The following is a 14344-nucleotide window of genomic DNA, read 5'->3' as shown; positions in this document are numbered from 1 at the left end:
GAAACATACATTGTGTCTGCAATAATCATTTTTGTTTGTTTTTTTTTTTTTTTAATAATTTTTTTTAAATATTTTATTATATTTCAGGGTTTTGGTGTTGCAGCAAAAAATACTACTGAATGTAAGCACACAGATCCACTATCTGTAGTTTGTTTCAATCAAGCCGATATTGGTGAATTTATTCGATGTGAAGATGATTTGATATAATACAATACTTGCATTATTATTTAAAATATTTTTAATAAACAACTTATTGACGTTTTAAATTGAAGTTGAATTGTAATTGAGAGCTTTGAAAAACTTTTAGTTTTAGATTCTGAGCGGAGCAATGAATGTATTGGTTTTACAATGATTTTTTTTGTGTGTGTCTGTCATGTAACCTAACCTAACCTTTTAAAATTTAAATATTAAGAATTATTAATTTTAATTTTTAACTTTTAAGTGCGTTTTTGTATTGCGTGTTACTATTATAACTTAAAAGTTAAAAGTTATAAGTTATAAGAATATAATATATAAAAAAAAACAATTGTGCGATCAACATTTGATAGCCGGACTACATTTTGAAGTTATACCTATACAAAGGCTGTTTTCGAATTCTGCTTTTTTATGCATTCGCACAACACTCTTAATAATTATTGTATACTAATTTATTATAACAGAAATACAAACCCCTGAGGCTAAAATTGTAGGCAGACGGACGGCCTAACAAATAAACTTAACTATTGTTAGTAAAAGTAACAAGTATAATGACTCCGGTCACCAAACTTAAGGGACCTTCCTCCGCCTGCCGAAACCAAGACCGACCGAAACTTTGAGTAGGTACAAACAAAATTTGCATACAAACCGCATATACACGGGTTTCAAAAGAAATAAACTAAACGAATAGAGTAGAAACGGTAATTAAAAAAAGGCGAAAAAAGTGATAATACCGACCAACGGCCGGCGTCGATTACGATTGCGAAGGCTACGGATAGGTTTCGCGTACAAACCGCAGCATCTGCGGCTTTAATAACTAACGAACTACGGGAATAGAGGAGTGACGGGGATGGGAAAATGTCGGAAAGTCGAAAAACTGCGTAATATACGGAAGCGTAATAGTGCTAACTAAAAAAAAAAATTATTGTAATTTCGACAACTCTAAAATGTATTTTAGTACTTTAAAAGTCATTGAATACTTTTACTCAAGTAGATACTTTACAACACTGAGTGGGTACGTACTACATTGGTTTCGGCCAAACAAATTAAAAATTTTTCTGAGTAGGTAATAGCCAATAGGTATAACAAACATCTAAGCACGACTATAATACATAAATGGAAATCCATTAAATTTTCAGGGAGGGCTAACATTGTTAACACAATGATCCCACACAACTTAAAAAGGGGGATGGTTGGACTTTTTGGCCAATGCTATATATTGCCTATACCTAATAGTAATATTATGAATTCTAAATAGTAAGTAGGTATCTAATATTAAATACATTCATTTTTAATAACTTTACACTATAGTCTGAAGTTTGATGAGGCCCCTATAGGTCATAAATGGCTTCTTCTTGGTATTTTAAAGTGGACCTTTATATCGAAATACAGCTTTTCATAATACCATAAGTAAAAACTAAGTAAGTACCTATCTCAAAATTTGAATAATAAAAGGAAAATTCGGTTCTAAGATTGAAATAATAAATTAGGGGGTCGAAATTAAAAGTCAAAATGTCGAAATTATGATAGAACTAGATATATTATCTTAAACCATGACCCATAGACATATATAAGCAACAAGTTGTTTATATAATATGTCTATGCAGACTATGGTTTCACCATGACATTTGACCATGGTTTTATTTAGCGTCACATTTTGTATCTCAGTCCGTGTTTTATACAGATGGCGCTGTAAGCTCTCAATATTATGATTGCGACCCCCCCGCATTTGCTTCTTGTGACTTGTACATACTTTCGAGGCCACTGATAAGCTGCTCGTTTCCGATCCATTATATCTTTGTCAGACTTTGTCATGGCAAATGACAATAGCAAAGCCTGTATTATGTTTGGTAATATTTGGTAATAGGTACCTATTGGCTACTACTTAGTACTTAGTGGCTAGTGTTAATCGACAAGAACTAGACATTGTTAGGAAATTGCGACTGTATCAACGATTCCTATACTGTTGCCCGTCCGATAGGTGCCATAGCAGTACAAACTGGATTCCTTCGACAATTTTGAAGATGAATAAAACGCGAACCATATTCATTTTGGACGCGGGGGCGTTGTTTACCTTACAGATATTGCAATTCTTCAGTCTGGACTATTATGTCATGATTGTCTTCCAAGACACATGGTACTCCAGATATCCAAACACACTGTTCCTGGTGCTCAACATAGTGTTGACATTACTGTTCTACCATACTTTCCTCAACTGTTACAGAGAATACAAATATGAACGTAGTAAGAAGACAGGAGATCTAGTTGAATGCAAAGCCAAGTATCCCGTGTACCTAAACTGTATCACCTGGGCAACGTATGTGACCGTGTTGTTCAGCAAAATAGTAATGATTTTTTCCAACAATGTAATCTCATTGGTCTCCAACGATGATTTCATGGGACCACAAATGCTAAAGGTAAATTATCTATTGATTATAATCTATTATGCCATTATTATATACTAATATGATACATCTAAAAATGTTACATTTGTTTTTTTTTTTTTTTAGTTGCTTATTGGCGTTTCCGGAATTGTATTTTATTTGTTGATAAGTGCTGAATGCTTTGGACGGCAAGTAGATCGTGATAAATGGCCGACAAATGCGTGTATCATTGAGATTTTTGATTCTGTTGAAATATTATCGATAGTCATAGCATCAAACGTTAAAATTGGGTACTTGGAGTATTTGATCTACATTACAGCCTTTTTAAACTTTATGTTACCATTATGGGTACTGTATAATGTATCTCAACCTGACGTTGATACCAAGCCAATGGGACTTCCGCAACCAGTATGTTATAATTTCATGCATTTAATGTTAGTTCAAATGCCTTTTTTGGGGATACGGATGTACATGTGGATTGTGTTCAATCAAAATGCATCAGTGTTCATTATGAAAAATCTGTTACATTTATTATTCTTTTTGCATTCACTATACCCATACATAAAAGAAATATCTAAGAAAAACCAATATAGCCCAGAAACTTGTCACGATGAAGATGTGCCAGAAATTCTTTTAACTAATCGTAAGCATGATGAACCCATTGAGTTGCTTTAAATGATTATGTGTTTGATATGTTAATACAATAATATGACCAACCATTGAAACAAAAGGGATTTATATTTAAGTTTTAGATAATAATAAGTATATTGTATAATTCATTTTATTTCAAATAATATGCATATACTTATAGTGGGTATACAATAATGTATATTTTATCAAAATTAGTATAAAATATAATCCAAATATAAGACTTATTTTATTTTTTAGTAATACAATTATTTTTGTTGTAATATAAATGTAACTTTTGGTCAACAAAAGAAAAAAATTATTATTATAGTCTAAACTATATCTCATTGGCTTAAGTTTGTATTTTAAAAATTGGGAAACTAAATTTCTTTTAAAAGACTAAATTTTACATAGTATACACTAATATATATGATAATACAATTTTATAATGTTTAATCTACACAGTTAATTTGTATCTCATAACCACAATTTGAATTGTATTTTTTACTTTTTTACTTTTTATGTATAAATTAAGTATTCAAAAAAAGACTAAATCTGTAGCTTATATTATGTTAAAAACAGATTCTCAAACATTATGACTAATATAATTAAGACTGACATAAATTTTATATTTTTATTTAAACCTCTATAACATATAATTTTGATCTTATTTAAGATGAAATTTTATAAGTTCAATTTTGTTGAAGTAATGAAAATATATACATATTTTTTTTCCTTGGTATATTAGACTTTTTACATAATACATTTTATTAAGACTGTTTTTCATTAACTTTGATAACATTTTGTAATTTTGTACTAAGTAATATATTTTAATTATAAAATAAAATGTAATTTTAATTATAAATAATTATGAAAATTGTAAAATACATATTATATTTTATACACACTATGACGTTTTCAAATGAAATTTTTTTCGGAAAAAATTAATTGAACCTACTTACTGTATTACTAAATATGTCGAACAGTAAAAGAAATTCTTTAATACCATTAATGTTATAAAATATATTTAGTAATATAGACTGACAGACCATCCTCGTTCAATATCGTTTTTCATATATAATGATTGTAAATCATTGAATTCAAATTCAACACTGTATGTTTATTATGTCTATGCTAGACAGTAGTCACCTTCTGTGCAGCAAAGTGGTACACACTTGCCACTTTTTTTTTGTTTTGAAACTTATAATATTCATGTAATCATGTTTGTTTGGAAGTCCGATCCCAATGGCTGTCAGATGGTCAGCTTTGTTCTGAAATATGGTATTTGTTTTTTGTCTCATGAACTGTTGACTGTTGCTATAGTAACTATTATTGGGTAATAATTAGTATATACTAGTATATTACTTGTGTGTTCACTGTTCAATAACACAAATTATACTTGAAAGTTTTATTTGATCAATAGTTTTACCAAAAATATAAATTATTTTTTCTACATTTTATTTCTTACAATAATTTAACTACATATTTTGTAGAACCTATCTGGATAATACCATTGAGGAGTTTATAATACAATTAATAATAATTCCTTCTACTTATAGATATTTGGTTTTGTTTTATTATATTTCTGATATTTAAGTTTTTCGTTTGGGAATATTTAAACAAAACACAATGTCTATAGCTACCTTTGAGAAGCCTGTGCCCAAAGTAGCAGAGTCCGATTGGTATTACAAAATAACGGAATTAAAAGAATCTTGTGATGAACATAGGCGTCATGCATTTGTATTGAGATATGAATCACAGAGGTTAAGGAATGATACAGATATCACTACTTATTGGGGTACACATCGTACAAATTCTAAGATCTTTGACAGGTAAATACCCGATGATTTTTACTTTTATTTAAAACAGTGAAATAGACGAATAATTTTTATATTTTTAGACGCATTGAAATAACGCGCTGGAAAAATCTAATTGAATCAGGTTATAAAAACTTACAAAAAGAAATTAAAGATTTGAAAATCGAAAAAGAAAAAACTGAAAAATGTATAGAATTTCTAAATTTGAACTTTACTGTTACAAATCATTGCTTAAGTATAAGAGATGAAAGAGGTGGTGCAGATTTGTGCCATGATATTGCATCTATTGAATTAAAAAAAGTACATATTGATTAGTTATATTGCGCATTTCTAATAAGTATTACGTGATGTTTAATATATTAAAATATCAAGAGTTTGTTTAGGAACAACACACTTTGGAAAAACTGAAAAACTTGTTAGTTGGAGTATGCCAAATTGCATGGGAAAAGATCAATAAGTTAGAAGAGTTGGAAATTAATGTTTCCGAAGACTTAGACAAAAAGAAGAATACTATAAACATAGATAGTGAGTTGTTAGAAATGACTAAAGTTTCAAACAATATCTCTCTCAAACCAGATCCACTAAGAGTTCCAAAAGAGTAAGTTTCCAAAACTTATAATATTGTTGTTACATTTCTGGAGTTTAGTTTGAATATTTCATTATAATGAAGCTAATTATCTTTTTATAAACTATTATTTATTAATGGATTGTTTTCAGTGCTCGAATTGGGAATTATTAATTAGAGGAGCTCAATCCAACAATTTATAAACTGCGTTCCAAGTGCAAAATTATTCAACACAGACTCGTGGGGGACTTTGCCACCCACACCCCCCTTAACCAATTCCTAGTTTTTCAATACAACATTTCACCTTAGTTACAGAATTTTCTACTCCAAATTTCCAAATATAATATATTTAACTATATGTGCCTATGTAATATGTAAGTGAATATGGATTTATATTTTATATTCACATTATTTTTCGAAATTTTTATTGATAGAAATAATACCTAGGTACCTACATATTTCGGTAGGAAATAAAAAAATTTATAATTATCAGTGTTAATATCTTAATAATTATAATTTGTGATATAGACGCATACCTAGCTAGGTATGTCAATTGTGAACACTAGTTCACAGATATTTACAAACAAATGCTCAAATCAATTTTTATTAAAATTAAGAATGGATCTAAGTTGTTGTCAAAGATAGTTTATTGTAGGTACATAATATCTTCAAACTATTAACTAGACATAAATACAAACAAACAATAATATAATAAATAGCAAGGTATTAGGAAATCTAAGCCAGTGGTATTCAACCGGTATCGCTACAAAATCCTGGGTCGCGTAATCTATAAAAATGGCTCGTGAAAAGTCTTTTTTGTTTAAAAAAAAATTGGTTTATTATAAAATTATAAATTATGGATTCGAATAAGTTATGAATGAATTGAAGAACCTTATTTTACAGTAGATATAATGATAGTTAAAATGTCTACTAAAGTCAATAAATTGAGCTTAGGTACTTGTGATTCCAAACTTAAACAAATGTTTATTGAAACTTTTTTGGAAATGTTTTGGGCACATTTATGCACGGGAAATTACGCAAAATTATCAGCTTAGTCTTTTTTATTTTATGGCCTACAAAGGTGACACGAGTCGTGAAAATATTGTATCAAAAACAGTGGATCGCGAGTCAAAAAGGTTAAACATTACTAGTCAAAACCGTAGATAGGATGAAAAATATTTTTATATTAAAAAATGTAAAATTCCTAGGTATTCATTAGGTTTATCTTTGACAAAACAATTTAGATCCACTCCAAATTTAAATAAAAATTATTTTGGGTATTAGTTTAGTCCGTCCCTCCGACCAAGTAAAAAAAGGTGGGTAAGTGGATGTCGCTCTGCTGTACAGTAGGTTACAACTTACAAGTAGGTCACTGTATAATGGATAGTATTAAATTTGAATTCAATGATATAATATCAGTGTATAAGAAAAACGATTCTGAGCGGAGACGGTTTGTCAGTCATGGGTATTAGACATACCTATTATAGGTATACTTATCCATAGTATTAAAAAAAAATGTATCTATAATAGGTATCAATAATAAATTCCAAATTAATCATGTCACAATATCCATTAGGTAACGTGTTATACATCAACAATAAACCGTGGTACTATCATAGATATATAATAGTATACTTTAGAAGTTTCAAGTACCCACGAATAATATTATACAATCATAACAAAATAACTAAAATAGTTATTCCAGGTTTTTTAATATGTAATTTCGTCCAAATTCGAACTTAAAACGACTATAAAAATAAACTGTGCTTATGTATTTCTTAGAATTTTTGGTAACAGAATTAAATAATTACTTGGAATCTTGTTTTAAATTTTCAATCCTTAGATATAAAAGTTGAACATTTTATAAATTTTTAACTACAAAATAATTATTCAATTTTAAATTTGATAAATTTTGTCAAAATTTAAAACAAAAACTAAAAAAAACTAAAAAAATTGAAAACTTACAATGTCCGTAAACAGCTCAAAAAGAGTCAAATTATTTTCAAAATGTTATCGTATATAGAAAATGCTAATATAAACATTCAGTGAAATTTTCAAGTTTTTACAGTCTCTTGTTTTTTAATTACAACAAAATAAGAAAATCGTTACGTAAGAAATCGAGTGAATATCGAATGTTGTAAAAATATGAATTTGAAACGCTCATAAAAATTTAATTTGAGTTTCTTATAGACATTTTTTTTTTGATAAAGGTAGATTATCCTATAAGGAATCTTGTATTACATTTAAAAATCTTAGTTCTAAAAAGAAAAATTTTTACGAATTATAAACTCAACATAATTAGGTAATTTTCGTGATTTATCCATATTTTGTTAATTTTTGAACTTTAAATGCTAATAAAAAAAAAACTGTGACTAAGGATTTTTAATATTTTTCAAATGTCATTGTAACAATATAGTAGGAGCCTTGTATTAAATTTTCAAGTATTTTTACTCAACAAATAAAGTTTTATTGACATTCATAGAAAAAAAAAACTAATTAAATTGGAAACTGAAATTGATATTTTGAAAAATTTGTCATGTATAGAAAATGGAAATATAAACAACCAGTGAAAATTTCATGTATCTACAGTCATTCGTTTAAAAGTTAAACCAAAAACTAAAATCAATTTTCTCGAAAACAGATTTTGCGTAAAAATTCCCGTTTTTCCTTAATTTTTCTTTTGTTTTTCACGACGCTTTTGAAAACTATTGGACAATTTTTACTTTTGACCCCCTAAAGTCTACCAACTAGATTCACTTTCCTATCAAAAAAGGTACTGTTGAAGAAAATGCAAGCACTTTTACTGTCCTAAAAGGTGATGACAGACACAAAAAAAAAATAAATAATAAAAAAAAACACATCATTGTAAAATCAATACATTCATCGTTCCACTCAGAATCTAAAAAGTATGAAAGTTGTACATAGTTTATTTTAAATGTTAAGTGTTATTTTGAAAAGTATAGTGCATTTTTTATAATTGACCACCATAATGTACCAATCAGGCACAGTTTTCTACTGGAAACCACGCTCAAAATTCTTACTGATCCAAAAAGTTTACATACATTATTGTAAAATCAATATATATTCATATTTCAAAATCTAAAATGTGACCAAAAAATAATTTTTTTAAGCAATTTTAAGAATGACTATAATAAATGTCTAAATGTAATTAATTACTATCTATTAAAATGTGTAGGTAGGTACGACTACTTATACAAATAATTAGTTTTCCTTTTTTTATAATGTTTAAAATTTTAAAATTTTAAATAGGTAATATTTTAAAAGTGATATTTTATAATTACAACTTCAGTATAAACGTTAATCCTTATAGATTATATTAAATATTTTTATACTATAAATTGCATTAATGAATATTTAATACTAAAAATGTGCTATCACTGAATTGCAACGATAATTTAATTTAACAATTTATATTTAAGTATGAATGTATGATAATTCCAAGCAAATTGAAAACAATAATTGTTTATGTCTTCACATAGCAGTGATTAATATATTAATATTTACGCAACACATATTCTTGTGTGTGCGTATAATAATTAATTTTATTCTGGAAAGTTTTGTCGTATTTTATATTTGCATCATTCAATATTTTATTCGTATTATTTTCACATAATAATAATAATATTATATATTATAATCCTATGTTTTAATTTCAGCTTGTTGTACATCCATGTAATTCATGCGCTATCTAACGGCTTATGGCACAAACTAAGCCCGCTAGACTGCTTAGTAATCAATACACATATCATGACATTCCCATAAATTATATTTTATAAATAAACCAAAACATATAATTACAATTTTATTTACGTGGTTAAAATTAATCAGAGTATACGAATCATTTTTTTTATGCGTTAGGTATTATAAACTAATTGTTTTCCATTTTGCGTTTTTGTTGTTTCAAGAGCTTAAACTGCATTTTTCAATAATAAATGCAAGTAGGTATACTGCCAGAATTATCCTACGAGCAAGGTTAGTTTTAACTTAAAAATCAATTTAAATTTAAATTTAAATAAATATTTCGATTTAAATATTCCTAATAAATGTAATATTATGAAATTTTGCAAAAAAATAATTGAATGCTAACAAATTGATTATCTTGCTCAAAGTGAAGCCATAGTTCCATTGATGATTATGTTCGTTACATATAATTATTCGACTATTATTTCGTTAATTATTGAAGAACTTTGCGTTGGTTGAAAGTAATTTATTGTGAAAAAACGTTAATAGTAATAATATAGATAGAAGTAGAGCGAGGTATATTAATTAGTAGGTAACTTCTATATAGCTAGTAGCCTATAGTACCTACACGAGTGGCAAGTAACAACTTATAGGTACTATTATTATTATTACTAAACAAACTTTAAAACAAGTATTAAATATTATGTATAGCATATTATTAAAATAATAATTGAACATTTTCATCAAAAGAGCTTTCCTGATATCTGTACATATTTGGATCGTGTAAATGTGAAATTCAAATACATCAGTAGAAAGTATTATAAATTATAGTCGTTGGCTGTTGGCTGTTGGCTGTTGGCAGTGGCAAATCACGAATTAAATATTCAACCAATTTGCTAAGTCCAAGAACACCACCTCAACACCTCGTAGAGCAGTGAAAAGAAAATGTCATGTCCCACGTCGTCCCAGATTGGATAATATTTATTTAGGCAATCGCTAAAATTGTACGATTATATTTCTCATATTTTATGAGCCCACTCAAGACTCGACACATTTTCCTTGCACTGTAAACATTTTCCATTTTACTTAATAGCGGTATAACCACCGGCAAGTCGACGCCGACCACAGTAGGCAACACTCAGAAACCACAGATTAATATTTTATTACACGTGGTGGGGTGTAAGCACTGAAGTATAATAATTAATAAGTTTAATATAACTACTATTGTAAAAAAACAGTCTAATAAATCCGAGTCTAATGGACGTCACGTGACGTAATGAATTTACCGTGTACGTATAATAAATGTCCGTAAAAATTGAAGTTGTAAAATTTAATTTACACTGCTCACCAGTCAACACATACTCGCGATTAGTGACTAGTGTATAACTAATTTTAAGGTTATAAGCTGCCAAAATGATTTTAAGATTCACATAATATGATTTCGTTTAATAGGTTTGTGGTGCAAAAAAAGAACAGGTTTGCTAACCTTAGCTAGCTTATAAATAGGTTCATAATTCAATGTTATTAGATACCCACATAACTAAACGTATATACGTATACATAAAATATGTCAACGTGACATTTAATTAACTTAATTAAATAATATATCGTTTAAATAGGTATTTTAAATGAGTCTGTCGTCTGTGGACATTATATTTTCAAATTGCATAACTCACCTTAGGTATCATATTCACTATACGGGCATACAGCTAACAATAATTTTAAATAGTCAATGTACATTAAATTGCGTTCTCACTCAGTAAGGCGTTCGTATAGTAACAAAACAACAAAGATAATATTATTATAAATAAAATACATTATGAATCATAGGTATATTTTTTCTTTTAATTAACAAGTTATGCAATTATTATTATTGTAATTTATTTTGCATATCACGTACTTTATTTAAATGGTTAATAAAAATATTTTATCGTATTACGATATACTATTAATTATAGACTAACGACGATTACCATCATAAATATCGACACGTCGCAGCCGTATGTAGTTCCTTGTTTCATTTTTTATGAACTTGTTATTTTAGCCCTTGTGCCACACCACGCCACAGTTATTTAAATAATTGAATAAAAATAACTTGTCGTTTCTTGAACCGATACAACATCCGAAATATATCATTAATGAACCTAAATATTTTTTCGTTTAACTTATTAAGCAAAATCAAATGAAACGATTAGTCGTTATAAATATTTGTATGCGTTTGCGTCGTATTACTATACCAAAAATGTATTTGTTATAACTTATTGGTAGGATTTTATAGATACTTAAAATCTTTTAAAACATTTTATAAAACTAAGAAACTGAAAATATATTGAAAGTAACACATACTTTATCATAACTCTAATATTATTATTATGTTTAATATATATTTTGTTTTATTTGATAATATCTATATCACTTAATGTCTTAGACCACCTAACCTAGTCTGAAATACATATTTATATTATTTTGGATTCAAAGTTACAAGATAATCAATTTTTTTTTAATCACTCAATTAATAATAATAATATAATTTATATTCTTTTTGAATACTTACTATGATATCATTATTCATTATAGAGTATTTTTATTTATACTTTTCGTTCTATATAATTACATTTTATACTTCAAGTTATTTAACAATATTTAGGAACACAGAGTATAATAATTATAAATTAGGAATATCATAGGTTAAATATACCTACTTCTAAGGTTAGGTTAAGTCTTAAAACTTTACCGATTTCACATAGTAGTAATTAGAAACTCACGCTTATAAGTTTTAACACTTCCAAAATCAAGAAAACTCGTAAAAGAAAAATCTATAACTCCCAATTGAGTAGGAATTTAATATTAGCTGAACTGCTGAAATATAAAATAATAAGAAACAAAAAACGTAAATATCAATATTTTCCATTAGAAACTTTGTACCTACTCGTTGTTAAGTACACTAAATTTAATGCATAAGTAGATTTTAATGGCTACAGTTCTACATTTTCTATAACACATGTGATTTGCTTATTTATAATCATTGTGTACAGGCACTATATAAAAGGTTATAACTTATAAGATATAAGTTGTAACCAATAATACTGAATAATAATTGAGAAGCCTAAAATTTGTCCAGGTGCACACAAATACTGTTATAAACTTATATTACGTAAGTAATGAGTTGTTGAAAAAAATGTTCCTGAATTAAAAAAATATTATGAGGTACTAAATAGGTACCTACTATAAATTAATTTGTGCATGACACAATCAATTTAAAGATATCATCGATATTGACATACATTTTGAAAAAATACTAATTGTGACTTTTTATTTCTTTAAAATTGTATTACCTACCTACGCCTATTTAAAATTATGTCAGCATAATAATTAATAATATGAATTCTTTACTAGGTATATGATGCGTGTATACTTAATTCAAAAAAAAATGTGTTCCTAAAAATATTATACAATCGTCCAAAATATTGATACGTTGCAAGTTTATACCAAATATGTTTTAATAAACACCAATGAAAAATAAACAAATCAAAATGTTTTTTTTTATGAGTTAATTCTATCTTTTCAAATTATTGATTAATAACAGAACCTAGTAGCATCACTAAATATGTTTTCATGACATTTAATCACTGTCTAGCTGTCATAATTGTATTGTGTTCACAGTTAATATACGACCGTCGGTAATTAATTGTAAGCATAATGTATATTGCCACTTTTGAAGTCTATTTTTTTTATTTCATTTGATTTATTTCATTTTTAACTTGCATTTATTATTACTGAACATAAATTAAAGTTTACTGATTTATTTTGTACATTGTTTCTAATAGTTTGCACATTATTGCCAAACAAAGAAAATTGAAACTTTTGCGTTTAACATTTTTAATATGCAGATTATTTTTAAAATTAATAATTCATATCATAAAAAGTTATTAAAATAAGTAATAACTAAGAATAAAAAAAATTATCATATTAAAAAAATTAATTTAGAATTATTTAATGTAAAAATATGAGTGTAAATGATAAGCGTTTTGTTTATATAGTACCTACAATCAAAAATTCAAAACTCTATAGCAGAGGTTCCCAAACTTTTTATTGTATGACCCATTTTGAGAATTTTTTAAAATTTGGTGACCCACAATACATTGAATGACCTTTTTTTTTTTTTTTAAGTATTTAGGTACTTACTAACACTAATTTGTTTCAGATACATCGCTTACTTTTCAATAGGTATAACTATTAATCTGTTTGATACGGTGCTGTAAACTCGTAATCGTCAATCTCGCAGATAAAGATTAACGAAAAACTGTATTTGAACTTTGAACATCAACGAAAAATATGTATTATATCAAATTATAGCTTATCACTATAGAGTGATCAGTGGTAATAGTTCGTAGAAAACAGTTTTGTCACAGTAGTACAGTACTATTTCAAAAATCATGTTTTACTTGCCACTATACTAGATTAAATTATCGTCACGTTTTCCAATAAGAAACTCGTAAAATTTAACTATAAAACAATTTTCTTACTAGGTTTTATTTTGACATTCGCATCCTTCGGAAAACAACAACACTCCTAGTTATCAATACTATTACATCATAACCTAAATTCTTGCGTATAATCTTAAATAAATTTAATAACCCAAGTGAAATTAAAATAAAATTAACAAACAAACAACTTTGACGCAACATCCATGACAATATTTATAGTTTGTACACACGTTTCACTTGAAAAAATCCGGACAGTGCTGAATTCAACCACTAAATCAAGCGTAACGTATACAGTAACCAAATATTTTTACTTTATTTATTTTATATGTACTTTTTAATAAAAAAAAGACGATATATAGGAAATTATTGTCACCTGTCGGTATTATTGTATTCGTGATCTTACTACATTGATTACTACGGTTCAGTGGTTTCTTGGAATTGATTACTTATTAGGTATATAGAAACTTTCTAAAAATAGACTAACATGAATAACTGTTTTAGGTACCTACGCATAATTATGATTGATACATAGAGTGCTTCACATTACAACAGTGGCGGGATCCAGGG

At 27.2% G+C, this 14344-nt stretch overlaps 3 protein-coding genes across 6 annotated transcripts in view; 2 read left to right on the top strand and 1 right to left on the bottom strand.

Annotated features, from left to right (window-relative positions):
• Positions 1 to 14344, bottom strand: part of LOC100159286 (organic cation transporter protein) — a 72523-nt gene that overhangs the window by 43829 nt on the left and 14350 nt on the right. The gene's annotated exons all lie outside the window — the stretch shown is intronic.
• LOC100164088 lies at positions 1913 to 3314 on the top strand. Its single transcript, XM_001944535.4, has 2 exons — positions 1913 to 2612; positions 2706 to 3314. Exons 1-2 carry the CDS (start codon positions 2220 to 2222, stop codon positions 3252 to 3254), a joined length of 942 nt encoding a protein of 313 aa, XP_001944570.1. The 5' UTR covers positions 1913 to 2219; the 3' UTR covers positions 3255 to 3314.
• Positions 4134 to 5687, top strand: LOC115033862 (tektin-1-like). Its single transcript, XM_029488387.1, has 3 exons — positions 4134 to 5038; positions 5107 to 5323; positions 5407 to 5687. Exons 1-3 carry the CDS (start codon positions 4836 to 4838, stop codon positions 5623 to 5625), a joined length of 639 nt encoding a protein of 212 aa, XP_029344247.1. The 5' UTR covers positions 4134 to 4835; the 3' UTR covers positions 5626 to 5687.

The sequence above is a fragment of the Acyrthosiphon pisum genome, chromosome A1 (genome assembly GCF_005508785.2).
Source record: "Acyrthosiphon pisum isolate AL4f chromosome A1, pea_aphid_22Mar2018_4r6ur, whole genome shotgun sequence".
Lineage (NCBI taxonomy): Eukaryota > Metazoa > Arthropoda > Insecta > Hemiptera > Aphididae > Acyrthosiphon > Acyrthosiphon pisum.
The sequence above is the reverse complement of the archived record's forward strand: the minus strand, read 5'-3'. Positions and strand labels throughout refer to the sequence as shown.

Excerpts from the sequence above, each read along its gene's own strand:
- LOC115033862 (XM_029488387.1), top strand. The coding sequence starts at position 4,836 with ATGTCTATAGCTACCTTTGAGAAGCCTGTGCCCAAAGTAGCAGAGTCC. Across the intron at positions 5,039-5,106 it reads AATTCTAAGATCTTTGACAG|ACGCATTGAAATAACGCGCT; the intron begins GTAAATACCCGA and ends TTATATTTTTAG. Across the intron at positions 5,324-5,406 it reads CATCTATTGAATTAAAAAAA|GAACAACACACTTTGGAAAA; the intron begins GTACATATTGAT and ends GAGTTTGTTTAG.
- LOC100164088 (XM_001944535.4), top strand. The coding sequence starts at position 2,220 with ATGAATAAAACGCGAACCATATTCATTTTGGACGCGGGGGCGTTGTTT. Across the intron at positions 2,613-2,705 it reads TGGGACCACAAATGCTAAAG|TTGCTTATTGGCGTTTCCGG; the intron begins GTAAATTATCTA and ends TTTTTTTTTTAG.